The sequence below is a fragment of the Hyperoodon ampullatus genome (assembly GCF_949752795.1).
Source record: "Hyperoodon ampullatus genome assembly, chromosome: 9".
Lineage (NCBI taxonomy): Eukaryota > Metazoa > Chordata > Mammalia > Artiodactyla > Ziphiidae > Hyperoodon > Hyperoodon ampullatus.
Window position 1 is genome coordinate 38226181 of NC_136922.1, and position 26492 is coordinate 38252672.

The 26492-nt window shown below is 36.6% G+C and overlaps 1 protein-coding gene across 6 annotated transcripts in view; it reads left to right on the top strand.

Moving 5' to 3' along the window:
* The window catches only part of SNX13 (sorting nexin 13), a gene marked incomplete at both ends in the record, with an annotated part of 140152 nt that overhangs the window by 104695 nt on the left and 8965 nt on the right, over positions 1-26492 (top strand). For 5 of the 6 annotated variants that reach the window (XM_079711700.1, XM_079711703.1, XM_079711704.1 and 2 more), the window contains 6 exons: positions 5094-5201; positions 7117-7227; positions 20142-20303; positions 21766-21837; positions 24225-24370; positions 24629-24697. In XM_079711700.1, coding sequence (XP_079567826.1) covers positions 5094-5201; positions 7117-7227; positions 20142-20303; positions 21766-21837; positions 24225-24370; positions 24629-24697 — 668 coding nt within the window. The remainder of the gene's footprint in view (positions 1-5093; positions 5202-7116; positions 7228-20141; positions 20304-21765; positions 21838-24224; positions 24371-24628; positions 24698-26492) is intronic. The other variant, XM_079711705.1, reaches the window with a different exon arrangement.

The window sequence follows — 26492 nt, forward strand, 5'->3', positions numbered from 1 at the left end:
AGTAGGCACAGAGGGAAGTTACCTCAACATAATAAAGGCCCACACCCAACATCATTCTCAATGGTGAAAAACTGAAACCATTTCCTCTAAGATCAGGAACAAAACAAGGTTGTCCATTCTCACCACTGTTATTCAACATAGTTTTGGAAGTGTTAGCCACAGCCATCAGAGAAGAAAAGGAAAGAAAAGGAATCCAAATTGGAAAAGAAGAAGTAAAGCTGTCACTGTTTGCAGATGACATGATACTAAACATAGGTAATCCTAAAGATGCTACCAGGAAACTACTAGAGCTAATCAATGAATTTGGTGAAGTAACAGGATATAAAATTAATGCACAGAAATCTCTTGCATTCCTATACACGAATGATGAAAAATCTGAAAGAGAAATTAAGGAAACACTCCCATTTACCATTGCAACAAAAAGAATAAAATACCTAGGAATAAACCTACCTAAGGAGACAAAAGAGCGGTATGCAGAAAACTGTAAGGCAGTGGTGAAAGAAATTAAAGATAATACAAACAGATGGAGAGATATACCATGTCCGTGGATTGAAAGAATCAACTTTGTGAAAATGACTATACTACCCAAAGCAATCTACAGATTCAATGCAATCCCTATCAAACTACAATGGCATTTTTCACAGAAGTAGGACAGAAAATTTCACAATACGTTTGGAAACACAAAAGACCCCGAATAGACAAAGCAATCTTGAGAACAAAAAACGGAGCTGGAGGAATAAGGCTCCCAGACTTCAGGCTATACTACAAAGCTACAGTAATCAAGACAGTATGGTACTGGCACAAAAACAGAAATATTGATCAATGGAGCAGGGTAGAAAGCCCAGAGATAAACGCACACACATATGGTCACCTTATGTTTGATAAATGAGGCAAGAATATACAGTGGAGAAAAGACAGCCTCTTCGATAAGTGGTGCTGGGAAAACTGGACAGGTATATGTAAAAGAATGAAATTAGAACACTCCCTAATACCATACAGAAAAATAAACTCAAAATGGATTTAAGACCTAAATGTAAGCCTGGACACTATAAAACTATTAGAGGAAAACATAGGTAGAACACTGTGACATAAATCAGAACAATTTCCTTTTTGACTCACCTCCTAGAGGAATGGAAATAAAACCAAAAATGAACAAATGGGACCTCATGAAACTTAAAAGCTTTTGCACAGCAAAGGAAACCATAAACAAGATGAAAAGACAGCCCTCAGAATGGGAGAAAATATTTGCAAATGAACCAACTGACAAAGGTTTAATCTCCAGAATTTACAACCAGCTCATGCAGCTCAATATCAAGAAAACCAACAACCCAATCCAAAAATGGGCAGAAGACCTAAATAGACATTTCTCCAAAGAAGATATACAGATTGCCAACAAACACGTGAAAGGGAGCTCAACAACACTAATCATTAGAGAAATGCAAATCAAAACTACAATGTGATATCACCTCACACCGGTCAGAATGGCCGTCATCAAAAAATCTACAAACAGTAAATGCTGGAGAGGGTGTGTAGAAAAAGGAACCCTCTTGCACTGTTGATGGGAATGTAAATTGATACAGGCACTATGGGGAACAGTATGGATGTTCCTTAAAAAACTAAAAATAGAACTACCATATGACCCAGCAATCCCAGTACTGGGCATATACCCTGAGAAAACCATAATTCAAAAAGAGTCATGTACCATAATGTTCATTGCAGCACTATTTACAATAGCCAGGACATGGAAGCAACCTAAGTGTCCATCAACAGATGAATGGATAAAGATATGGCACATATATACAATGGAATATTACTCAGCCATAAAAAGAAATAAAATTGAGTTATTTGTAGTGAGGTGGATGGACCTAGAGTCTGTCATACAGGGTGAAATAAGTCAGAAAGAGAAAAACAAATACCGTATGCTAACACATATATATGGAATCTACAAAAAAAAAAAAAAAAACTGGTCATGAAGAACCTAGGGGCTGGGTGGGAATAAAGACACAGACCTACTAGAGAATGGACTTGAGGACACGGGGAGGGGGAAGGGAAAGCTGGGACAAAGTGAGAGAGTGGCATGTACATATATACACTACCAAATGTAAAACTGATAGCTAGGGGGAAGAAGCTGCATAGCACAGGGAGGTCAGCTTGGTGCTTTGTGACCACCTAGAGGGGTGGGATAGGGAGGGTGGGAGGGAGATGCAAGAGGGAGGGGATATGGGGATATATGTATATGTATAGCTGATACACTTTGTTATAAAGCAGAAACTAACACACCATTGTAAAGCAATTATACTTCAATAAAGATGTTAAAAAAATAAAATTAAGATACACAGTGTAAAAAAAATCACATAGCTCATATATCTCTTTTTTTATTTACTTGCGAATTTATGAGAATTTGGTATAATACGAAATTTGCTTTGTGTGAATACTTGTAATTTTTTTCTGTTCCAGACAGATAATTTTAAAAGGAGTTTGATTAATTTAGACTCTAACAAATTAACTGTTATGTTTAATTTTTTATTAATAAGTTTTAATATTTTAAAGGTTTGGAAATAAATTGTTGTTTTGCTGAGTACTGTTATATTGCCTTGGTGTATTAGTTTGCTGGGGCTGCCATAACAAAATAACATAGACTGAGTAGCTTTAACAGCAGAAATTTATTTTTTCATAGTTCTGGGAGCTAGAAGTCCAAGGTCAAGATGTTGGCAAGTTTGTTTTCTCTTGAGGCATGTCTCCTTGGCTTTCAGATGGCCCGCTTCTTGATGTGGCCCCACATGACTGTTTCTTTGTGTGCTCGCATCCCTTGTGTCTCTTTGTATGTCCAAATTCCCTCTTATAAGGGCTTTGATTTGATTTAACTATCTCTCTAAAGGCCCTTTCTCCAAATACGGCTAGCCACATTCTGAAGTATTGGGTTTAAGGTTTCAACATACGATTTTTGAGGGAATAAAACATACTGGTAATGCCTGACTAAACTATGCATTCTATAAAATTGAGTCAGTAGTTTAAGATACCATGGATAAGTCCTATTCTAGGAAACTAAATATCTTTTAGGACACCTTGAAAACTGTAAATGTACTTCTATAAGGTGTCATTTAAAAAAAAATTCATAAAATCGGGTACTCTATATTGTACATTCATTCATTGTTGACCCATTATAATATTTTGTGAACCACCAAACTTGTGACTATCACTACAGCATAACATTTTCCCTGCAAATCAGGGGTCCCCATCCCCCAGGCCGCAGACCATTATTGGTCTGCGGCCTGTTAGGAACCGGGTCGCACAGCAGGAGGTGAGCAGAGGGCAAGGGAGTGAAGTTTCATCTGCGGCTCCCCATTGCTTGCATTACCGCCTGAACTATACCCCCACCCGCCCCACCCTGGTCCGTGGAAAATTTTTCTTCTGTGAAGCTGGTCCCTGGTGCCAAAAAGGTCGGGGACCACTGCTGTAAATGACCTCCCACTCACCCCCTTTTTTTTTTTCCGCCTTGGCTAGGATGAAAGAACTGCTTTTAAGTTTCATACATTAACATGTAATGAACTTGTTCGCATTATAGCTCCAAGCGACCATCTTATTTGCCATTCCATTTAATAATTTATCAGAATCTTCCAGTTTAGGGATGAAAATTATCCTACACCTTTTCATTTCCTCTTTTCTTTAATCTCTGCACCAGGAATGAGTTTTCTTTATTTCTTTATTTATTTCTTTAACAACAGAAGCATTGTTGTTGTTGTTGTTTTTAAATTTTATTTATTTATTTATGGCTGTGTTGGGTCTTCGTTTCTGTGCGAGGGCTTTCTCTAGTTGTGGCAAGTGGGGGCCACTCCTCATCGCGGTGCGCGGGCCTCTCACTATCGCGGCCTCTCTTGTTGCAGAGCACAGGCTCCAGACGCGCAGGCTCAGTAATTGTGGCTCACGGGGCCAGCTGCTCCGTGGCATGTGGGATCTTCCCAGGCCAGGGCTTGAACCCGTGTGTCCTGCATTGGCAGGCGGACTCTCATCCACTGCGCCACCAGGGAAGCCCCTGTTGTTGTTTTTAAACAAAGATTGGTTTTAGAAAGTTTGTTGCACTTCTGAATGTGCATCACAAAGGAAAAGCAATGAGGCTGCTCATTGAAGTTTTAGATAGTAGGTATTGCTGGCCAAGCACAATCCTTCGCTCAGTGACTTTTCTCTTCCACTTTGTTAGCAGCTAGTATGGTTAAAATCTGTGCTTCATCAAGGCACAGTAGATTCCTGCATATCTGGACTTTTGAAGGTGGAGTCTGTAAATGCTAGATTTCAAGTATGTACACTTACTTTTTTTTGTTTGTGGCTTTACAAAGATAAGATATATACTTGATAGCTTTTAATTTGTTTTTTTCTTAGTTATCTATGAGTTTATTTTTCATGCAGTTTCATGTAGGAGAAGAAGTATGTGTTGTGCTGGTTGTATATAGAGAGTTATGATATAGCTGTAATCTATATTTTGAAATTTGCTTTTTCTTACTTTAATAATTAGCTATTACAGTGATTAACTGATTTGAAGTCATCAATATAAAATATTTCTTTGAGTTTTTTTTTAACAAACCAGGAACTCATAACTTTGATTATTAAAAATTTACTGGCTAATACTTTATTCACAAGTTAAAGCGTTGTTAAGCAAAATATTTTTTTACGTTTATTATTAATTTTAATAATATTAAAGACACATAATTTACAAATAATAATAGAGTATTCAGTACTGTATCATAAGTTCTTTTTAGCCAATTGAATAGCAAAATATTTTTTAAAACCTTTTGTTATGAAAATTTTGAACAATCTTAAAATCAGAGAGAGTATAAAATGAAACTCCATGTGGATATCACCCATCTTTATCAGCTATCCATGTTTCTCATTCTTAGAAAATAACTTCTTTATAATAAATAACATTCGAACTGTGGTTTGGACATATTTGGACAGTATTTTATATTTTCTGGTTTTGGCTTAATATATTGCAGAATCTGTTCTAGATGCTTCTGATATGTAGAGAAATTGTCACTTGGAAAATACTTTTCTGTTTTTGTAAAAAAAACTAAGATTACTGAATGTATTTTGTTTTCTAGTTTGAAAATCTGTCAAGCATATTAAAGCTTCCCGGTAAAAAGACTTTTAATAATATGGATAGAGATTTTTTAGAAAAGAGAAAAAAGGATCTAAATGCATATTTGCAGGTAAGTTCATGTTTATTATTACCTGTAGATTTTCATTTCAATATAGCATACAAATATAGCTGATTTCTTTATTAGAGAATGTTTGCACTATAATAGTGGGGTAGCAGCCACTTTTGAGGTGCTGAGATGTGACATGCAATCTGCTCAGTAATTTTAAATGTTATTTCTCTGTTTGTTTATTAACTTAGAAGTTTTCTGGACACTCAATGCTAGGAATTTTGCTCCTTCAGGTTTGGATGAATATACAGACACTCCGGCAGGCACACATCCATTCTACACTACTGTAAAGTCTAGGAAGTCTAGGTATTTTATGGCAGACAGTTAAATGTTCCCAGTTCAGTAAATAGCTGCTCTTGATGATGTATCCAAAGCTAGTGGATTTTTTTTCTTTTCCATATGGCTTATTACATGGTATTAAATATAGTCCCCTGTAAAGATTTTTATTCTCAGATAAAGTGAATAGCTGCCTGCCATGGTCCAGAATGATTCTAAGGCTTCTAAAATTACAGGATAATTCAAGAGAGGAATAGATCCAAGGGACTTTTCTGAAGTGTAGCATACTAAGCATGTAGATTTCTCTTCTGGAATAATAAAACGTGTCTCATAGGTTATGTACTGCATAAGCCGTTGGGACTATCAGAAATAACTTTGTTTTAGACCTGGGTAACCAAATGCCAGATTTTAATAGTATCACTTTATGGTTTTTTATACTAATGAATGATTTATAAAGTTTTCTCATCTATTAGCTCCCCACTTCTCTCTTTAGAACAGGGGTCAGCAAATTCCAGCCAGCAGACCATATCCAGCCTGCCACCTGTTTTATTAAGAGTTTATTTTATTATTAGAACACAGCCACCCATTTAGTTTACTGCTGTCTATGACTGCTTTTACACTACTACAGCAGAGTTGAGTAGTTGCAGCAGACTCCATGCATCACAAAACCTAAAATAATTATTATATGAACCTTACAGGAAAAATTTGCCGACCATGTCTTAGTATTATATTTAGTGAAACTTAGCTAATACTGTACTTGATATTTTGTTTGGAAGGTTTCTCTCTCTTAAACATTTATAGGTTTAATTGGGTTTGTTTATAACCATAATTGTAATTCCATGGCATTATAATTTACTGAAAGGGTAGGAAAAACATATACATCTGCTATTATTCACCTTTGTCTTCTGGCTTAAGGCTAAATATCTGAAATCATTTATATGACTCTTGTCAAACATTTTGATTTTTTAAAATGTATTAACTTCAGTTGCATTAAAATCTGTATCAGTTATTTATAAAATTTAGAAAATAAGCACGGTTTTTCCAAATCTGGGGACATAAATATGTATTTTAATTGTGGCTATACTGTCTACTTCTTAGGTAATGATCTCAATATGTCAAAACATCTTTCATTGAAGAGATTAAGCTAGAATGTTAGACTGTATCATTAACAGTGTAAAAGCAATATTTTGTTTTGGGCATTCTTTATAATACTTAAAAAATTTTGTTTGAATTATTTTATGTACTATCTATTAATGTTAATTTTAAAATTAGAATGTAAATAACATAACAGTTTACTGACGTGGGTCTTCTTACTATAAGCTATAAAACCTGAAAATGGAATAGTAAATAACATTTGGGGGAATTCCCTGGCGGTCTAGTGGTTACGAGTCCGTGATTCCACTGCAGGGGGTATGGGTTCGATTCCTAGTCAGGGAACTAAGATCCCACATGCCACGTGGCACAGCCAAAATAGATAGATAGATAGGCAGGTAGATAGGTAGATAGAAAAATGTGTTAAAAATTTTTTTTAAAAATAACATTTTTACTATACATTCTTAACTTTCTAGCAGATGAAATTATAAATAATAGTTAATTTTCAGTGCCCTATCAATATAAGATACCTCTTTTCTTTTCCTGTTAGTTACTGTTAACTCCTGAAATGATGAAAGCATCCCCAGCTTTGGCTCACTATGTGTATGATTTCCTTGAGAACAAAGCCTACAGTAAAGGGAAAGGGGATTTTGCTCGTAAGGTAAGCAGACCATTGCATTGGTTTTCTTTATAGGTCTGTTTTCATACTTTGTTTTTAATAAAAGAAGATAAATTTGTATTTGTGTGTATGTTTTAAAACTAGAAAACTTTATTAAATGCTCCTTGGCATGTTTATCTTCTATGCTTTATTAAGCCTACTATTGATAAGTATATCTAAGAAATATAAACTCCTGTCTTTACATATTGATTAAAATGTAGCTAAAGCTTGCAAGAAAAAAAAAGCTTTTGAAATGATACAGTAAGGAAAGTTGGCCTAAGACAGGTCACAAGCTTTCGTTAGCTTGAGAAGGAGCTACTTCTTATTGGGAGGAAATGTCTTTTATTTGGAGTAAGGATAAGAAAAATGTTAAATAGCATATGTTCCTGAAAGTATTTGTGCCTTTTGAGTGAAATATTTATTGTTTAAAATTCTGGGGACACAAGACCTATTAAGATGCTAGCTTAAGGCAATAAATGATTTACTGCTCAAATTGGGCAAGATAGCTCACTGGGTGAGAACACAAACATTGGAATCAGGCAACCTTTGGTTCAAATACCTGTTCTGCCACTTATTAGCTGTGTCCTGCAAAATGTTACTTAACCTTCTGGGCCTTTAATTTTCTAAAGATTGAAGGTGTTAATCCTCAGTTTAGAGCATGTATGAATCAAATGAGATAATCTATGTATTACAGTGCCTGTCTGAATAAATGTTGGCTCTTAGAAGTAGTAACAATAGTAGCAGGAGCTGTAGCAGCAGTTGGGAAAGCTGGAAGTAGGAATTCTGTGGATTATTTTTGCAACTTTTTAAAAGTCTGAAATTATTTCAAAATGAAAAGTAAAAGACTTCCCCACCACTCGTTCTTCTAAAAAGGCTAACTTGCTTAAAAAAGATTAAGGAATTGATACAAAATAAGTAAGATTAACAACTGTAAGCATAAGAACTTCATGTGATTTCTCAAGGATACTACGGTTTAACATCCAAGTGAATGTTAACATTTCTAAGTGGAATGTTTTATTTTAATAAGAAATTCCAGGTTATGTACCTTATAATGGTAGGAAAAAAATATGGTGGCCTTATCTTTGTATTTCGTGACTGAAGTGATTGAGTTTAAATTCCAACTCTAAATGGCTTTATTGTCAATAGAGATGCATTTCAGTATTCCATCTTTTTTATGTTTACCTTATTTTCTCTCAAGGTTGTATCAATTTTAAGATAAATAAATTGATAAGAGCTTTTTGAGATAAAAGAAACATTATATTAAATGTAGACTATGTCTTTTTACCAACCAACAGTTGTGCATGTATATATGTAATGGGTAGGCCAAGAAGTTCATTTGTTTTTTCCATAAGATGGTCTAGTAGTGCTTAGTTGTCTTTAACTTCATTCAAAACAACTTTGTTAGATTGTATTGTGACAACTGTCATATCAGCGTGCATTAAAAAAAAAAAACATCAAAATTGGTAAATTTTTGTGTAGCCATTTTAATATTGAAGATGGAAGAAAAAAGTAGCACTTTTCGCATATTATGCTTTATTATTTCAAGAAAGGTAAAAACGCAACTGAAATGCAAATAAAGATTTGTGCAGTGTATGGAGAAAGTGCTGTGACTAAATGGGTCAAAAGTGGTTTGTGAAGTTTCGTTCTGGAGATTTCTCGCTGGACGATGCTCCATGGTCGGTTAGAGCAATTGAAGTGGATAGCTATCAAATCGAGACATTAATTGAGAGCAATTGACGTAACATGTGGGAGATAGCCGGCACACTCAAAATATCTAAATCAAGCACTGAAAATCATTTGCACCAGCTTGGTTATGTTAACTGCTTTGATGTTTGGGTTGCACATAAGTTAAGAGAAAGAAACCCTCTTGACCATATTTCCGTGTGCGATTCTCTACTTGAACGCAACGAAAACGTTCCGTTTTTAAAACAAATTGTGATGGGCAATGAAAAGTGGATACTGTACAATAATGTGGAACAGAAGAGATGGTGGGGCAAGCGAAATGAACCACCACCAAACTGAATGCCGGTTTTCATCCAAAGAAGGTGATGTTGTGTATATGGAAGGATTGGAAGGGAGTTCTCTATTAGGAGCTCCTTCCAGAAAACCAAACGATTAATTCCAACAAGTACTGCTCCCATTTAGACCACCTGAAAGCAGCACTTGACAAAAAGCATCCAGAATTAGTCAACAGGAAATGCATAATCTTCCATGAGGATAACACAAGACCGCATATTTCTTTGATGACCAGGCAAAAACTTTTAGGGCTTGGCTGGGAAATTCTGATTCATCTGCCCCTTCAGATTTCCATTTATTTAGATCTTTACAAAATTCTCTTAATGGAAAAAATTTCAGTTCCCTGGAAGACTGTAAAAGGCACCTGGAACAGTTCTTTGCTCAAAAAGATAAAAAGTTTTGGGAGGATGGAATTATGAAGTTGCCTGGAAAATGGCAGAAGGTAGTGGAACAAAAGGGTGAATACGTTGTTCAATAAAGTTCTTGGTGAAAATGAAAAATACGGCTTTTATTTTTACTTAGAAACTGAAGGAACTTTTTGGCCAATCCAATACACACACACACACACACACACACACATACACATTAGAGTCTAAAAATTAGTCTAAAAATCCTTCTCAATCATTTCTGGAAATCCACAGTAACATACATTTTTCATAATCATATTGGTGATTACCAAGTTCATCTTGACCTCTTTTAGATTGTCAGAATAATTTTCATGCATATCAAGAATTAGGAGTTTTCAGCTACATTTCCTTTTTGGCTAAATTGTAGTTTAATATTTTCCTTAATTATATTTCATTGGAAATTAAATAGCTATTAGAGAAAATCACCTGTAAACATTTTATCGGTAGCTACTCAGGTTGAGAAATAATACTTTATAACACATCAACTTGGTCACACAGTTTGTCTAGCTTTGCAAAATTTATGGGCCAATTCCTAGAAGAAGTAATTGACAAACAGTCTTCCTCCATGTACACAGTATCTTTCTATCCAATTTTGTATCATGGTGTGATGGCAGTTTTAAGCTGTAGCTAGGGACCTAAATTTAAGTTAAAATTCCTTTGTTCGTGTTTTTACCAATACAAATAACTCAACTGAGGTGATAATTGAATGAATAGACAACATCTATGTATGTCAGGCTAAGCGTACACTTTTGCTGGCAATCCATAATTTAGTCTTCTGCCTGGTAATTTTGCAATTTTCTTTCTTTCTTTTTTTTTTTTTTTTTTTTTTGCTTTAAACATCTGTTTTAAGACAAATCCTGATTCTGGAAACATTATCATATTGTGATGGGCTGCTTTTATGCTTCTAAATTCTGCTGCTTTCAGGGATGAGCATCGTAATCACATGTGGAGGTTTTTCCACGCCCCTTGGTTCCCCCACTCCCCACCCCCAACACAGATGATTAAGCTTTGCCCTCAGAAATTGGAGGAAAAAAACATGGAAGAAAGAAAAGGAAAGAAAAAGAAATGGATTCTGTAGGTCTGGGACTGGTGCACAGGCAACTATTTGCAGTTATCTAATTTATGATATAGATTTAAGTTCTATTTTGAAAGAGTGTCAGTGGTAGTTAGCCCTATGCCTAGATAGGATTTGAGGTTGTATTCATATAACCAACTTAAGGTTATGTTAGTGGAACCCATGTTTCTACTGTGAAGTGTAAGATATATAAAATTCTAAAATATTTTTGACCGTGTTCAGTTTTTAATGTAGGTTAAGATTAAAGTGAAATTCATGCCTTTTATGCTTCTGAAATTCTACCTCATATACAAAATGTATATTTTAAGTGTGGTATTCTCATGTTTACTTCTCTTAAAAATTCTACTTGTGTTCTTATGACTTAGAGTTATTACAGTTAAAAAAAAACACTTGGCAGTAATGTCAGTGTTGGAAATAATGTCCTGATTGATTTGAACACACTGTTCTGGTTAACTGAGAACTACTGTATATAGAATTAGAATTACACACACACACATATATAATTTTACACCCAAATATGTGTATAATTGTACACATAAGTGTGTGCACACACAAGAGAGTTAACTTCATCTTTTTATCCCTTTTTAATCTCTGTATCTCTCTTCACCTGTGGTAGCAGTTTTCAAGCCCTTCTTCTTCATTTCTGTCCTTTGGTTCTTCTTTAAATTTGTTGTACTGTGATAGTGTCCCTCCTAAAGATTGTATATTGCAGCAAGCATATCTGTAAGGCTGTTGGCTCTGCTTAACCCAAGGAATTACTAAAACTTTTACAGTTATCTTGAAATAAACTCTTTGTTGTTATTGTTTATTACAGTACCTATTTCACGTTTTCTAGTTTTTCTTGTTGGAAACCATGAAAGCATATTAAAGAATTTTATCTTCTTGATATCATCTGTTAACATTGTGTTCCTTATGCAGTGGGGTACTATTTTTTTGCTCTTACTGCTTTTATTTTTTTTCTTTTTGCATACAACATAACTCATTTCTCTGGTAGTTTTTATGAGATTCAGTACTTTCTGGAAAATAGTCTTACAGTTTTGTTTGACATTGGTTATTGTGTCCCCTTTTTCTTTTCTCCCCTCTCTCCCTTCCTTTTTCTCTCTTTCTTTCATTTGTTTTGTTTGTTTTAGTCTGTTAAAAATCTCAGAGAGATCCATATGCATCTACTTTGGTTTCTTTAGATGGCTCTCTTAATTGAAATTATCTGACGTTTGTACAGTCAGAAGGTCAATTTTATTTTATTTTTATTTTTTTAACATCTTTATTGGAGTATAACTGCTTTAAAATGGTGTGTTAGTTTCTGCTTTATAACAGAGTGAATCAGTTATACATATTTTCCCGGTTCTCTTCCCTCTTGCATCTCCCTCCCTCCCACCCTCCCTATCCTACCCCTCTAGGTGGTCACAAAGCACCAAGCTGATCTCCCTGTGCTATGCGGCTGCTTCCCAATAACTATCTGTTTTACCTTTGGTAGTGTATATATGTCCATGCCACGCTCTCACTTTGTCACAGCTTACCCTTCCCCCTCCCCATATCCTCAAGTCCATTCTCTAGTAGGTCTGTGTCTTTATTCCTGTCTTGCCCCTAGGTTCTTCAGGACCTTTTTTTTTCTTTCTTTCTTAGATTCCATATATATGCATTAGCATACGGTATTGGTTTTTCTCTTTCTGACTTACTTCACTCTGTATGACAGACTCTAGGTCCATCCACCTCACTACAAATAACTCAATTTCGTTTCTTTTTATGGCTGAGTAATATTCCATTGTATATATGTGCTACATGTTCTGTATCCATTCATCTGTTTAGTGGACACTTAGGTTGCTTCCATGTCCTGGCTTTTGTAAATAGAGCTGCAGTGAACATTTTGGTACATGACTGTTTTTGGATTACAGTTTTCTCAGGGTATATGCCTAGTAGTGGGATTGCTGGGTCGTATGATACTTCTATTTTTAGTGTTTTAAGGAAACACCATACTGTTCTCCATAGTGGCTGTATCAATTTACATTCCCACCAATAGTGCAAGAGTGTTCCCTTTTCTCCACACCCTCTTCAGCATTTATTGTTTGTAGAATTTTTGATGACGGCCATTCTGATCGGTGTGAGTTGATACCTCATTGTAGTTTTGATTTGCATTTCTCTAATGATTAATGATGTTGAGCATTCTTTCATGTGTTTGTTGGCAATCTGTATACCTTCTTTGGAGAAATGTCTATTTAGGTACTCTGCCCATTTTTGGATTGGGTTGTTTGTTTTTTTGATATTGAGCTGCATGAGCTACTTGTAAATTTTGGAGATTAATCCTTTGTCAGTTGCTTCATTTGCAAATATTTTCTCCCATTCTGAGGGTTGTCTTTTCGTCTTGTTTATGGTTTCCTTTGCTGTGCAAAAGCTTTTAAGTTTCATGAGGTCCCATTTGTTTATTTTTGTTTTTATTTCCATTTCTCCAGGAGGTGAGTCAAAAAGGATCTTGCTGTGATTTATGTCATGGAGTGTTCTGCCTATGTTTTCCTCTAAGAGTTTGATGGTATCTGGCCTTACATTTAGGTCTTTAATCCATTTTGAGTTTATTTTTGTGTATGGTGTTAGGGAGTGTTCTAATTTCATACTTCTACATGTACCTGTCCAGTCTCCCCAGCACCACTTATTGAAGAGGCTGTCTTTTCTCCACTGTATATTCTTGCCTCCTTTATCAAACATAAGGTGACCATATGTGCGTGGGTTTATCTCTGGGCTTTCTATCCTATTCCATTGATCTATATTTCTGTTTTTTTGTGCCAGTACCATACTGTCTTGATTACTGTAGCTGTGTAGTATAGTCTGAAGTCCAGGAGCCTGATTCCTCCAGCTCCATTTTTCGTTCTCAAGATTGCTTTGGCTGGGCTTCCCTGGTGGCGCAGTGGTTGAGAGTCTGCCTGCCAATGCAGGGGACACGGGTTCATGCCCTGGTCTGGGAAGATCCCACATGCCGCGGGGTGGCTGGGCCCGTGAGCCATGGCCGCTGAGCCTGTGCGTCCGGAGCCTGTGCTGCGCAACGGGAGAGGCCACAACAGTGAGAGGCCTGCATACCGCAAAAACAAAACAAAACAAAAAAAAGAGATTGCTTTGGCTATTTGGGGTCTTTTGCGTTTCCATACAAATTGTGAAATTTTTTGTTCTAGTTCTGTGAAAAATGCCAGTGGTATATTGATAGGGATTGCGTTGAATCTGTAGATTGCTTTGGGTAGTAGAGTCATTTTCACCATGTTGATTCTTCCAATCCAAGAACATGGTATATCTCTCCATCTATTTCTATCATCTTTAATTCCTTTCATCAGTATCGCATACTTTGTGCATACAGGTCTTTTTTCTCCTTAGGTAGGTTTACCCCTAGGTATTTTATTCTTTTTGTTGCAGTGGTAAATGGGAGTGTTTTCTTAATTTCACTTTCAGATTTTTCATCATTCGTGTATAGGAATGCAAGAGATTTCTGTGCATTAATTTTGTATCCTGCTACTTCACCAAATTCATTGATTAGCTCCAGTAGTTTTCTGGTAGCATCTTTAGGATTCTCTATGTATAGTATGTCATCTGCAAACACTGACAGCTTTACTTCTTTTCCGATTTGGATTCCTTTTATTTCCTTTCTTCTCTGATTGCTGTGGCTAAAACTTCCAAAACTATGTTGAATAAGAGTGGTGAGCATGGGCAGCCTTGTCTTGTTCCTGATCTTAGTGGAAATGGTTTCAGTTTTTCACGATTTAGGATGGTGTTGGCTGTGCGTTTGTCATATAAGCCCTTTATTATGTTGAGGAAAGTTCCTTCTGTGCCTACTTTCTGCAGGGTTTTTATCATAAATGGGTGTTGAATTTTCTCGAAAGCTTTCTCTGCATCTATTGAGATGATCATATGGTTTTTCTCCTTCAGTTTGTTATTATGGTGTATCACATTGATTGATTTGCGTATATTAAAGAATCCTTGCATTTCTGGGATAAACTCCACTTGATCATGGTGTATGATCCTTTTAATGTGCTGTTGGATTCTGTTTGCTAGTATTTTGTTGAGGAGTTTTGCATCTGTGTTCATCAGTGATATTGGCCTGTAGTTTTCTTTGTGAAATCCTTGTCAGGTTTTGGTATCAGGCTCATGGTGGCCTCGTAGAATGAGTTTGGGAGTGTTCCTCCCTCTGCTATATTTTGGAAGTGTTTGAGATGGATTGTTGTTAGTACTTCTGTAAATGTTTGATAGAATTCGCCTGTGAAGCCATCTGGTAATGGGGTTTTGTTTGTTGGAAGATTTTTAATCACAGTTTCAATTTCAATGCTTGTGATCGATCTGTTCATATTTTATACTTCTTCCTGGTTCAGTCTCGGAATGTTGTGTATTTCTAAGAATTTGTCCATTTCTTCCAGGTTGTCCATTTTATTGGCATAGAGTTGCTTGTAGTAGTCTCTCATGATCCTTTGTATTTCTGCAGTGTCAGTTGTTACTTCGTTTTGATTTCTAATTCTATTGATTTGAGTCTTCTCCCTTTTCTTCTTGATGAGTCTGACTAATGGTTTATCAATTTTCTTTATCTTCTCAAAAAACCAGCTTTTAGTTGTATTGATCTTTGCTATTGTTTCCTTCATTTATTTTTCATTTATTTCTGATCTGATTTTTATGATTTCTTTCCTTCTGCTAACTTTGGGGTGTTTTTGTTCTTCTTTCTCTAATTGCTTTAGGTGTAAGGTTAGGTTGCTTATTTGAGATGTTTCTTGTTTCTTAAGGTAGGATTGTGTTGCTATAAACTCTCTTAGAACTGCTTTTGCTGCATCCCAGAGGTTTTGGGTCATCATGTTTTCACTGTCATTTGTTTCTAGGTATTTTTTGATTTCTTCAGTGATCTCTTGGTTATTTAGTAGTGTATTGTTTAGCTTCCATGTGTTTGTATTGTTTATACAGATTTTTTCCTGTAATTGATATCTAGTCTCATAGCATTGTGGTTGGAAAAGATACTTGATATGATTTCAATTTTCTTAAATTTACCAAGGCTTGATTTGTGACCCAAGATATGATCTATCCTGGAGAATGTTCCATGAACACTTGAGAAGAATGTGTATTCTGTTGTTTTTGGATGGCAAGTCCTATAAATATCAATTAAATTCATCTTGTTTAATGTATCATTTAAAGCTTGTGTTTCCTTATTTATTTTCATTTTGGATGATCTGTCCATTGGTGAAAGTGGGGTGTTAAAGTCCCCTACTATGATTGTGTTACTGTCGATTTCCCCTTTCATGGCTGTTAGTATTTGCCTTATGTATTGAGGTGCTCCTATGTTGGGTGCATAAATATTTACAGTTGTTATATCTTCTTCTTGGATCAATCCCTTGAGCATTATGTAGTGTCCTTCTTTTCTCTTGTAATAGTCTTTATTTTAAAGTCTATTTTATCTGGTATGGGAATTGTTCCTCCAGCTTTCTTTTGGTTTCCATTTGCATGGAATATCTTTTTCCATCTCCTCACTTTCAGTCTGTATGTGTCCCTAGGTCTGAAGTGGGTCTCTCGTAGACAGCACATATATGGGTCTTGTTTTTGTATCCATTCAGCCAGTCTATGTCTTTTGGTGGGAGCATTTAATCCATTTACATTTAAGGTAATTATCAATATGTATGTTCCTATTACCATTTTCTTAATTGTTTTGGGTTTGTTATTGTAGGTCTTTTCCTTCTCTTGTGTTTCCTGCCTAGAGAAGTTCCTTTAGCATTTGTTGTAAAGCTGGTTTGGTGGTGCTGAATTCTCTTAGCTTTTGCTTGTCTGTAAAGGTTTTAATTTCTCCATGAAATCTGAATGAGATAGATCCTTGCTGGGTAGAGTAATCTTGGTTGCAGGTTTTTCTCCTTTATCACTTTAAATATGTCCTGCCAGTCCCTTCTGGCTTTCAGAGTTTCTGCTGAAATATTAGATGTTCACCTTATGCAGATTCCCTTGTGTGTTATTTCTCCCTTGCTCCTTTTAATATTTTTTCTTTGTATTTAATTTTTGATAGTTTGATTAATATGTGTCTTTGTGTGTTTCTCCTTGGATTTATCCTGTATGGGACTCTCTGTGCTTCCTGGACTTGATTAACCATTTCCTTTCCCATATTAGGGAAGTTGTCAACCTATAATCTCTTCAAATATTTTCTCAGTCCCTTTCTTTTTCTCTTCTTCTTCTGGGTCCCCTATAATTCGAATGTTGGTACGTTCAATGTTGTCCCAGAGGTCTCTGAGACTGTCCTCAGTTCTTTTCATTCTTTTTTCTTTATTCTGCTCTGTGGTAGTTATTTCCACTATTTTATCTTCCAGGTCACTTATCCGTTCTTCTGCCTCAGTTATTCTGCTATTGATCCCTTCTAGAGAATTTTTAATTTCATTTATTGTGTTGTTCATCATTGTTTCTTTGCTGTTTAGTTCTTCTAAGTCCTTGTAAAACGTTTCTTTTATTTCTTCTCTTCTCTTTCCAAGAGTTTGGATCATCTTTACTATCATTATTTTTTTTTCAAGTAGACTGCCTATTTCCTCTTCATTTGTTAAGTCTGGTGGGTTTTTGCCTTGCTCCTTCATCTGCTTTGTGTTTTTCTGCCTTCTCATTTTGCTTAACTTACTGTGTCTGAGGTCTCCTTTTCACAGGCTGCAGGTTCATAGTTCCCGTTGTTTTTGGTGTCTGTCCCCAGTGGCTAAAGTTGGTTCAGTGGGTTGTGTAGGCTTCCTGGTGGAGGGGAGTAATGCCTGTGTTCTGGTGGATGAGGTTGGATCTTGTCTTTCTGGTGGGCAGGTCCACGTCTGGTGGTGTGTTTGGGGCGTCTGTGGACTTATGATTTTAGGCAGCCTCTCTGCTAATGGATGGGGTTGTGTTCCTGTCTTGCTAGTTGTTTGGCATAGGGTGTCCAGCACTGTAGCTTGCTAGTCTTTGAGTGAAGCTGGGTCTTGGCGTTAAGATGGAGATCTCTGGGAGATTTTTGCCGTTTGATATTACGTTGAGCTGGGAGGTCTCTTGTGGACTAGTGTCCTGAAATTGGGTCTCCCACCTCAGAGGCACTGCCCTGATGCCCAGCTGGAGCACCAAGAGCGTTTCATTCACACGGCTGAGAATAAAAGGGAGAAAAAAATAGATAAAATAAAGTAAAATAAAATAAATTTATTAAAATAAAAAGTAAAAGATAATTATTAAGAAAGAAATTGTAAAAAGTAAAAACAAAAACAAAAAACGGTCAGACAGAACCCTAGAACAAATGGTAAAAGCGAAGGTATACAGAGAAAATCACACACAGAAGTATACACATACACACTCACAAAAAGAGAAAAAGGGGAAAAATATATATATATCTTTGCTCCCAAAGTCCACCTCTTCAGTATGGGATGATTCGTTGTCTATTCAGGTATTCCACAGATGCAGGTTGCATCAAGTTGATTGTGGAGATTTAATCCACTGCTCCTGAGGCTGCTGGGAGAGATTTTCCTTTCTCTTCTTTGTTCACACAGCTCCTGAGGTTCAGCTTTGGATTTGGACCGGCCTCTTCATGTAGGTCGCCTGAGGGCATCAGTTCTTCACTCAGACAGGATGGGGTTAAAGGAGCAGCTGATTTGGGGGCTCTGGCTCACTCAGGCCTGGGGGAAGGAGGGGTAGGGAGTGCGGGGCGAGCCTGCGGCAGCAGAGGCCGGCGTGACGTTGTACCAGCCTTCAGCGCGCCGTGTGTTCTCCCAGGGAAGTTGTCCCTGGATCATGGGACCCTGGCAGTGGCGGGCTGCACAGGCTCCTGGGAGAGGAGGTGTGGATAGTGACCTGTGTTTGCACACAGGCTTCTTGGTGGCTGCAGCAGCAGCCTTAGCGTCTCATGCCCGTCTCTGGGGTCCACGCTGATAGCCACGGCTTGCGCCCATCTCTGGAGCTCCTTTAAGTGGCGTTTTGAATCCCCTCTCCTCGTGCACCAGGAAACAAAAAGGGAAGAAAAGTCTCCTCCCTTTTCAGCAGCTCCAGACCTTTTCCCAGACTCCCTCCCTGCTAGCTGTGGCGCAGTAGCTCCTTCAGGCTGTGTTCACCCAGCAACCCCAGTTCTCTTCCTGGGATCCGACCTCCAAATCCCGAGCCTCAGCTCCCAGCCCCTGCCCGTCCCAGCGGGTGAGCAGAGAAGCCTCTCGGGCTGGTGAGTGCTGGTCAGCACTGATCCTCTGTGTGGGAATCTCTCCGGTTTGCCCTCCACACCCCTGTTGCTGCGCTCTCCTCCGTGGCTCCGAAGCTTCCTCCCCGCCACCCACAGTCTCCGCCCGCAGAGGGGCTTCCTAGTGTATGGAAACCTTTCCTCCTTCACAGCTCCCTCCCACTGGTGCGTGTCCCATCCCTATTCTTTTGTCTCTGTTTTTTCTTTTTTCTTTTGCCCTACCGAGGTACGTGGGGAGTTTCTTGCCTTTTGGGAGGTCTGAGGTCTTCTGCCAGTGTTCAGTAGGTGTTCTGTAGGAGTTGTTCCACGTGTAGATGTATTTCTGATGTATTTGTGGGGAGGAAGGTGATCTCCACCTCTTACTCTTCCGGCATCTTGAAGGTCCTCCCAGAATGTCAGTTTTAAAGCTTCCTGTCCTTCTGAGATCATTTCTTTTTATATCTCTTGTCATATTTTCTTTATGGTTTTTCTGTTCTCCCTTAATAAAGTATGGCTTATGTGTCTGATTTGCAGCTTCTTTTCCTCTTCCTAATAGATTCCATATTCCTTCCATATATTCTAATTGAGCATGTAACATATCCTAAAAATTATTTATTTATTTATTTTTTTTGCGGTACGCGGGTCTCTCACTGTTGTGGCCTCTCCCGTCGTGGAGCACAGGCTCTGGACGCGCAGGCTCAGCAGCCATGGCTCACAGGCCCAGCCGCTCCATGGCATGTGGGATCTTCCCAGACCAGGGAACGAACCTGTGTCCCCTGCATCGGCAGGCAGACTCTCAACCACTGCGCCACCATGGACACCCAAAATTATTTTTTTAAAAAAGAAATCTTACTTGTTAGTTATTTGAGCTGTTTGTTTATTTTATCTGCTTGTGTGCTTTTTAATATCACCTCAAAATATCTATGTCATTGTTGCCTTGAATTTGTGGCAGAAGTATGTTGTAGCTGTTTACACTTGCATCAATTTTTAGTTTGGAAAAATTTTCATTTTTTCAGAGTTTTTCTTAATAAAAAGGCAACCGAAGGTTTATGTTCATTTCTATCAATAACCATATCACTCAAAAATTTTATTCATATATTTGTGTCTGAAAATACATTTTAAAGACACACTGAAGACAAGTTTTATCCTTTTAAAATGCAATGAGATATTATAGACTGGAAAATTATTACATCTTTCATTTGTTGCATTCTATTTCCCCATGCTTCTCAGTTGAATAACACATCTGATACAGTGAAGTCATGATATAATATCTTTTCCTCTTTAGATGGACACTTTTGTAAATCCGCTTCGAAATTCTATGAGGAATGTTTCAAATGCAGTTAAATCCCTTCCTGATAGCTTCGCAGAGGGAATGACTAAAATGTCAGACAACATGGGCAAAATGTCAGAAAGATTAGGTCAAGACATAAGGCAATCATTTTTCAAGGTAAGATGTTTTCAGTAATGCCTAAAGGAAACTATTTTTAGGTCAACTAAGATTTACTGAGCTCCTGCTTAGATTTACCTTATTTTCCGTTATAAGTCCAAAGTCCTATAGACACATAGTCTCATAAAGAATTAAAAAACTGAAGAGAATTAATTCTTATTGAAAATGGATACTGTAAAATCCAGTCATTCCTCAGTCTCTGCTACAGTCGAATTTTAAAATCCATTTAAAGCACATATTTAAAATTAGTAAAGTTAACATTCTTTGTACTGTTTTATTCCATTTACCCATGTTTATTCTATAATGTCATTAAAATTTATAACAAAACAGGTATGTGCTGTTGTGTAAATTAGTTTTACTAGTATTCATCAGCAAACATAAAGTCTAATTTCTCCTGAGTCACACAATCAAGATTCACGAGATCAAAGAGAGGAAAAGTTTTTCAGCATCATCAATCTCTGCAGCCATATCTTACTGTGTATATACCTGTGAGAGGCATAGAAGAGTTTCCTGGGAAGCTTTTTCATTACGCTAGCAGAATAGGTAGTTGACCAAGTAGTTTTTTGCTTCCTAATTTACATTTTTAAAATAATTTTGACCTAGTTCTTTAAGGTTATAATCAAGACTATAAAAGAAATCATGTAACTATTAGAATGTTTCAATGAAGAGGAAATATATATAAACACTGATAGAATTTCTTTATTGTAAGAGGCAACTCCTAAAATATAGTGTGTGCAAATCATACATTTCTATTGATTCTCATACCTTTTCTGATGTTTCATCTTAATTTCTAATCATGGGGAAGTACACTAACACTGAAGTGAGGGTTGTCTTGTGCCGCTTCTGCTGATAGCTACCCATATGACTTCGTACAAGAGTCACTGAACTTTTCCAGGCTTCTTTTTCCTCACCAGTAATGTGAAGGGGTTATAACAGGTGACCTTGATGGTCCTTCCTGGGCTGAGAAATGGTTATCAACTAGCACTGGTCTTTCTGTCCTTTTCCCTTGTAACTTACATTATATAACAGTCAGTTAATTAGTTCCTTTAAGCCTCTTAGCATACTGTCAGGCTCTTTATGGTAAAAGAAAAAAGATAGGAGTTCTGTTTCCCTACTGTGCTACTAACTTTTGGTCTTTAAATCATTTAATCTTACTTAGCTTTAAATTCTAAAAAGTATGGGAGTTTCAGTAATATCTCCATCCACCTCAAAATGAATCCTTTTTTAAAGGAAAGAAAATCTGTTGGTAATGAAATAATTACCCTTTTATATTGGGTTTCTAACTGTAGATTGTCAATACTTTGTTAATGCTATATAAATTTTGTTTATATATTGTCCCCAAAATCAAATCAAATGCTGTTCATTATATTTGATACTACTCATTTTGGTTTATTGTATTGTGTTCTTTCATTTTCTGCTTTAGTGTGTTTACTTTGTTTTTTGTTTTTTTTTTAAATATTAGGTTCCTCCTTTAATTCCAAAGACTGATTCAGATCCTGAACATTGTCGAGTTTCAGCTCAACTTGATGATACTGTGAGTTAATTTTATTTTGGTAGCATTCAGTTGAAATTCACATCATACTTGGCAGATCTTTTTAACTTTTTAATAAAGTATAATATGTATATCTGTCATTAATGTACATATATTGTAAACATTAAGTTTGATGTATTCTTACAAACTGAACATATCCATGTAATCAGCACTATAAACAAGAAACAGAACATTACCAGTACCCCAGAAAGCCCCTAATGCTCTCTTCCTGTCACTATCCTCTCCCCTGCCAAGGATAAACACTATCCTGACTTCTACCCTGCATTTATACTTTATATAAATGAAACTGTGAGGTATGTACTCCTTTAAGTCTGGCATTTTTTGCTCAACATTGTGATATTCTTCCATGTTTGTTTCGTGTGATTGTGGTTTCTTCATTTTTGTGGCCTTACAGTCCAATTTTGTAATTATAGTACAATTACCTTTTGTAAATATAGTACAATATATTTGCTATATTACGAACTGTACTCCTGTGAACATTCTGGTACTTGTCTTTTGATTAAATAAATAAGTACATATTTCTTTCTGTACCCAGGAATGGAATTGCTTGGTCAGAGGTTATGCAAAAATTCAATTTTAATAGATACTGTCAAATAATTTTCTGAAGTGTATGTACCGCTTCCACTGCCATCAGCAATGCATGAGAATTTCAGTGGTTCACAGCCTGCCAAAACTCAATATGTTATGCCTTTTTAATTTTAGCCATTTTCTTTGTTGTATCTCATGCGGATTTCCTTTTCTCTGATGACTGTTTAAATGTTGAACCTCTTTTCATAAGTTTATTGGCCATTTGGGTGTCCTGTCTTACATGTCTAGCTCTTTCCCCCATTTTTTTTCTGTTGGCTTGGCTGTCTTTGTCTTTGATTAGTATGAGTGTGTTGTATAATCTGCATATTGTTTCTTTGTCAGATATAAGTATTTGTGTATTGTGAATATCTTCTACTTTGTGTGCTTTTATGCTCTGTGTACAATCTGTGCCTACTTCAAGGTCACAAAGATGTTCTCCTGTGATTTTCTTTAAAAATTATTTTTGTTTACCGTGCCAAAACTTAGATTTGCCATTCATCTAGGATCAATTGTTGTGTATGGAATGAGGTAGGGGCCCAGTTGACCTAAGCACCATTTACTGAGAAGACCCTCTTTTCCCAGTGTATGTTTCTCCCTTGTCACAAATCATTTTATATATTTGGGTCTGGGCTTTATATTCTATTCTATTAGGCAGAGTTATTTTAAAGTTATAATTATCTCTCTTCAGTTTCTCATTGAATTTCTTTATAATAAACTGTCTTAAAGATAATATTTTTGTTTTTCAAGAATATTTTAGAATGTTTATTATGCATTGTACTGTTGTAATGTCCATAACATTATACCTTTTGTTAAGGGTTTTTACAATTTAACTGTTTATTAGAATTGTCATGTGGCATCAGACTCATGACTATACTTGATCAGAGAATAGAGCAGTAGTGATTTTTGCCTCCAAACTGGTTAAGCTATTGAAAAGTATGTGAAAGAGAAGGTATGCTAAGAAAATGTTTACAACACAGTGAAAAATGTATGACTCATGCTGTTTTCTCATGAAAAAATTTAAGTATTTAAATTACAACATTGATGAGGAAATAATTGGAAAGAGTAGCTTAGTGATGAAAGAATTACAGAATTACTGGCAATTGTGCAGTTTTGTTGCATATCTAAACCTGCACCCTATTATATATTGATATATTTCAACATCAAAGCATTCTAGTTGTCTTTCTTTACTTTTTATATCATTAATTGAATATTCCCATGATGAAAGTGTACAAATTTTTACTTCTTAAAAATAAAAAGAAAATTCTAGTAATCTAGTTGCCTTTTGTAATGTTAGCTGGATTTTATTTCAGCTTCTTTTTCATGAAAATACCTATATACATACAACCCAGTAACCGAGCAAAACAGATTGCTCTGTGTAGACTGTATTTTGTTCTATTAAATAAAGAGAAATGTTGAGAATATTTTGTTCATTTGAAAAAGATGCCCCAGAGAATAGGCAAAGGGGCTAGCCTTTGCCTTATAAACTAATACAGACTCTACTGCAAGATCCCAAATCATCTTTTCCTAAGACCATCATGAATCCAGTTTGAGAAGTTTTTTTCACTACAACCTTGGAATTTACTCATCATTGTAGAATTGTAAAATTCTGTATTCTGTCAAAATGGCTGTTAAAAATATTTTTTCTAAATTAGAATGAAATGTTGGTTACAAAGGCTATAGTATAACTTGTTCTCCAACCTGTAAATAGTAACAGTCATTTGGTAAAAGCAGCAAAATTAGTCATTCATAGTAGATAGGTAACTCAAATAAACATATCCTTATTTCTTCCCATATTTTGTCAGGTGGATGACAATATTCCACTTAGGGTAATGCTGCTTCTTATGGATGAAGTATTCGACTTAAAAGAGAGAAATCAGTGGTTGCGAAGGAATATCAAAAACCTACTTCAACAGCTTATTAGAGCCACATATGGTGATACTATTAATAGGTACCACTTTTTTTTCTTAAACTACTTAGAGCTGACCTTACTTATTAGCTTTTGAAGTTTTACTTCTGGAAGTAGATTGCTCAACCTTTTCTAGGTGAATTTCCTTCTCTGGGTCTTTGAAGATCATAAAAGCAGACTATTGCTCTCAAAGATAATCTTCATACAAATTAAGTTGCTTACTTCATGAAAGTAATGTTTCTTTATTTTATTCACCTTCTAAAATCTTGACCTTACTCATTTGAATTTCTTTACTTTCAGAAAAATAGTTGACCATGTTGACTGGATGACCTCACCTGAGCAAGTAGCCGACTTAGTGAAACGTTTCAGGTATGTCTTAAGACGTAGTCACTTCTTTAAGATAGTACAGAGTTGAGCATTGTTATCACTAACTTTCATTGCATTCCTTCTCTTCCTGGCCTTAAAGTTGGTTTTAGTCATCACTGATGAGCAAAAAGACTTGCAAGAATTATAAACATTTGTCCCATGGACCTATTCATCTTTGTTTTTTTAAAACCAGAATAGAAAAAAGTGTAAATGAAAAATCTTTAAGATGTTAGGCTACATTTTATCATAGTAATGTGGCTTTAAAATAATTGAAATATTAATGTAGACATGGGCATGGTCATATCAGGTTACCTAGTTTCCAGGATTAATTTTTCTCAGTTGTATTTGCTAACCTTGATTTGATTGATTGATTGATTGATTGGCTGGCTGGCTGCATGGGGTCTTCATTGCTGCATGCTGGCTTTTTCTAGTTGCCGTGAGCGGGGACTACTCTTCGTTGTGGTGCGTGGGCTTCTCATTGCAGTGGCTTCTCTTGTTACGGAGCATGGGCTCTAGGTGGGCGGGCTTCAATTGTTGCAGCACGTGGGCTCAGTAGTTGTGGCACATGGGCTTAGTAGTTGCGGCACATGGGCTTAGTTGCTCCGTGGCATGTGGGATCTTCCCAGACCAGGGATCGAACCCATATCCCCTGCATTGGCAGGCGGATTCTTAACCACTGCACCACCAGGGAAGTCCCCGCTAACCTTGATTTTAAATGAAGAATTTTAGAAATATGTATGTCCATGGTCTAAATTTTTATTAACTATTTGAACCTCTGAAAAGGTTCAAATTAAGAGTAGTGATACTCCAATTCATATGTTCATTCTACAAAAATATTCTGAGCCCCTTCTCTGTGTCTAGCCCTCTTACCAGGAACTGAGAGGTAAGGTTCAGTCCCTTCAAGGAAAGCATGCCATGGCAGACAAATAAACGTCTTTTCTAAAAGCAAGAGATAAGCAAGGCATAAACATTCATGGCATCACATACTTTGAAGTAACAGAAAGAAGGGAACTGTCAATATCGAACACTGTTTACTTGGCACTGTCCAACTACTTTATGTACACTTTCTGATTTTATCCTGTTTTACGAGATAGGGATTTTTGTCTTTGTTTTGTTACAAGGAAATTGAGGATTTGAGAAGTTAAGCAGCTTGCCCAAAGCCTCATGTGCTGGACAGTGGGGAAACAGTTCTCTCTAATCTGAAGCTAAGTTTCTCCTCACTATACCACACTGTTTCTAAAAGCTGTACCACCTGCCCTGGCACCTTCATTCTGTTTCAGGGTGGGTAAATATTGTTCTTCTGGAGCACTGATTCTCAACCTTGCCTGCACACTGGAATCACTTGGAGAGCTTTAAAAAGTACTAATGCTTAGGTCCCATCTGCAAACGGTCTGATTTAATTAATCTGGTGGAGGCCCTGGTCCTTAAGCTCTTTTAAAGCTCCCAGGTGTTTTCTGATGTGCAGTCAGAGTTAAGAAGGACTACTCTGGGCAGTCTCTCTCTCTCTCAGACCAAATTCCCAGATGGAAGCTTAGTTACTGTGCTCAATTCCTACCTTTGGCCTGAGAACTAGGGAACAGGAATGAAGCACACTGTGAAAGGAAAGGAGAATGGATTAAATATGTGAAAGAAACATGGTATTCAATACAGCTCTAAGGTGTGGGTGCAGAATTTGTTTTATATTGGCTTAGTTTTAAGTTATTCCAGGGCATACTTCTGTTATTTTTTCTTGTATATATCCTCTTACACCTAAAATTGAACCCTGTACATAGTTACTGTTTGTTGAATATCACACCTA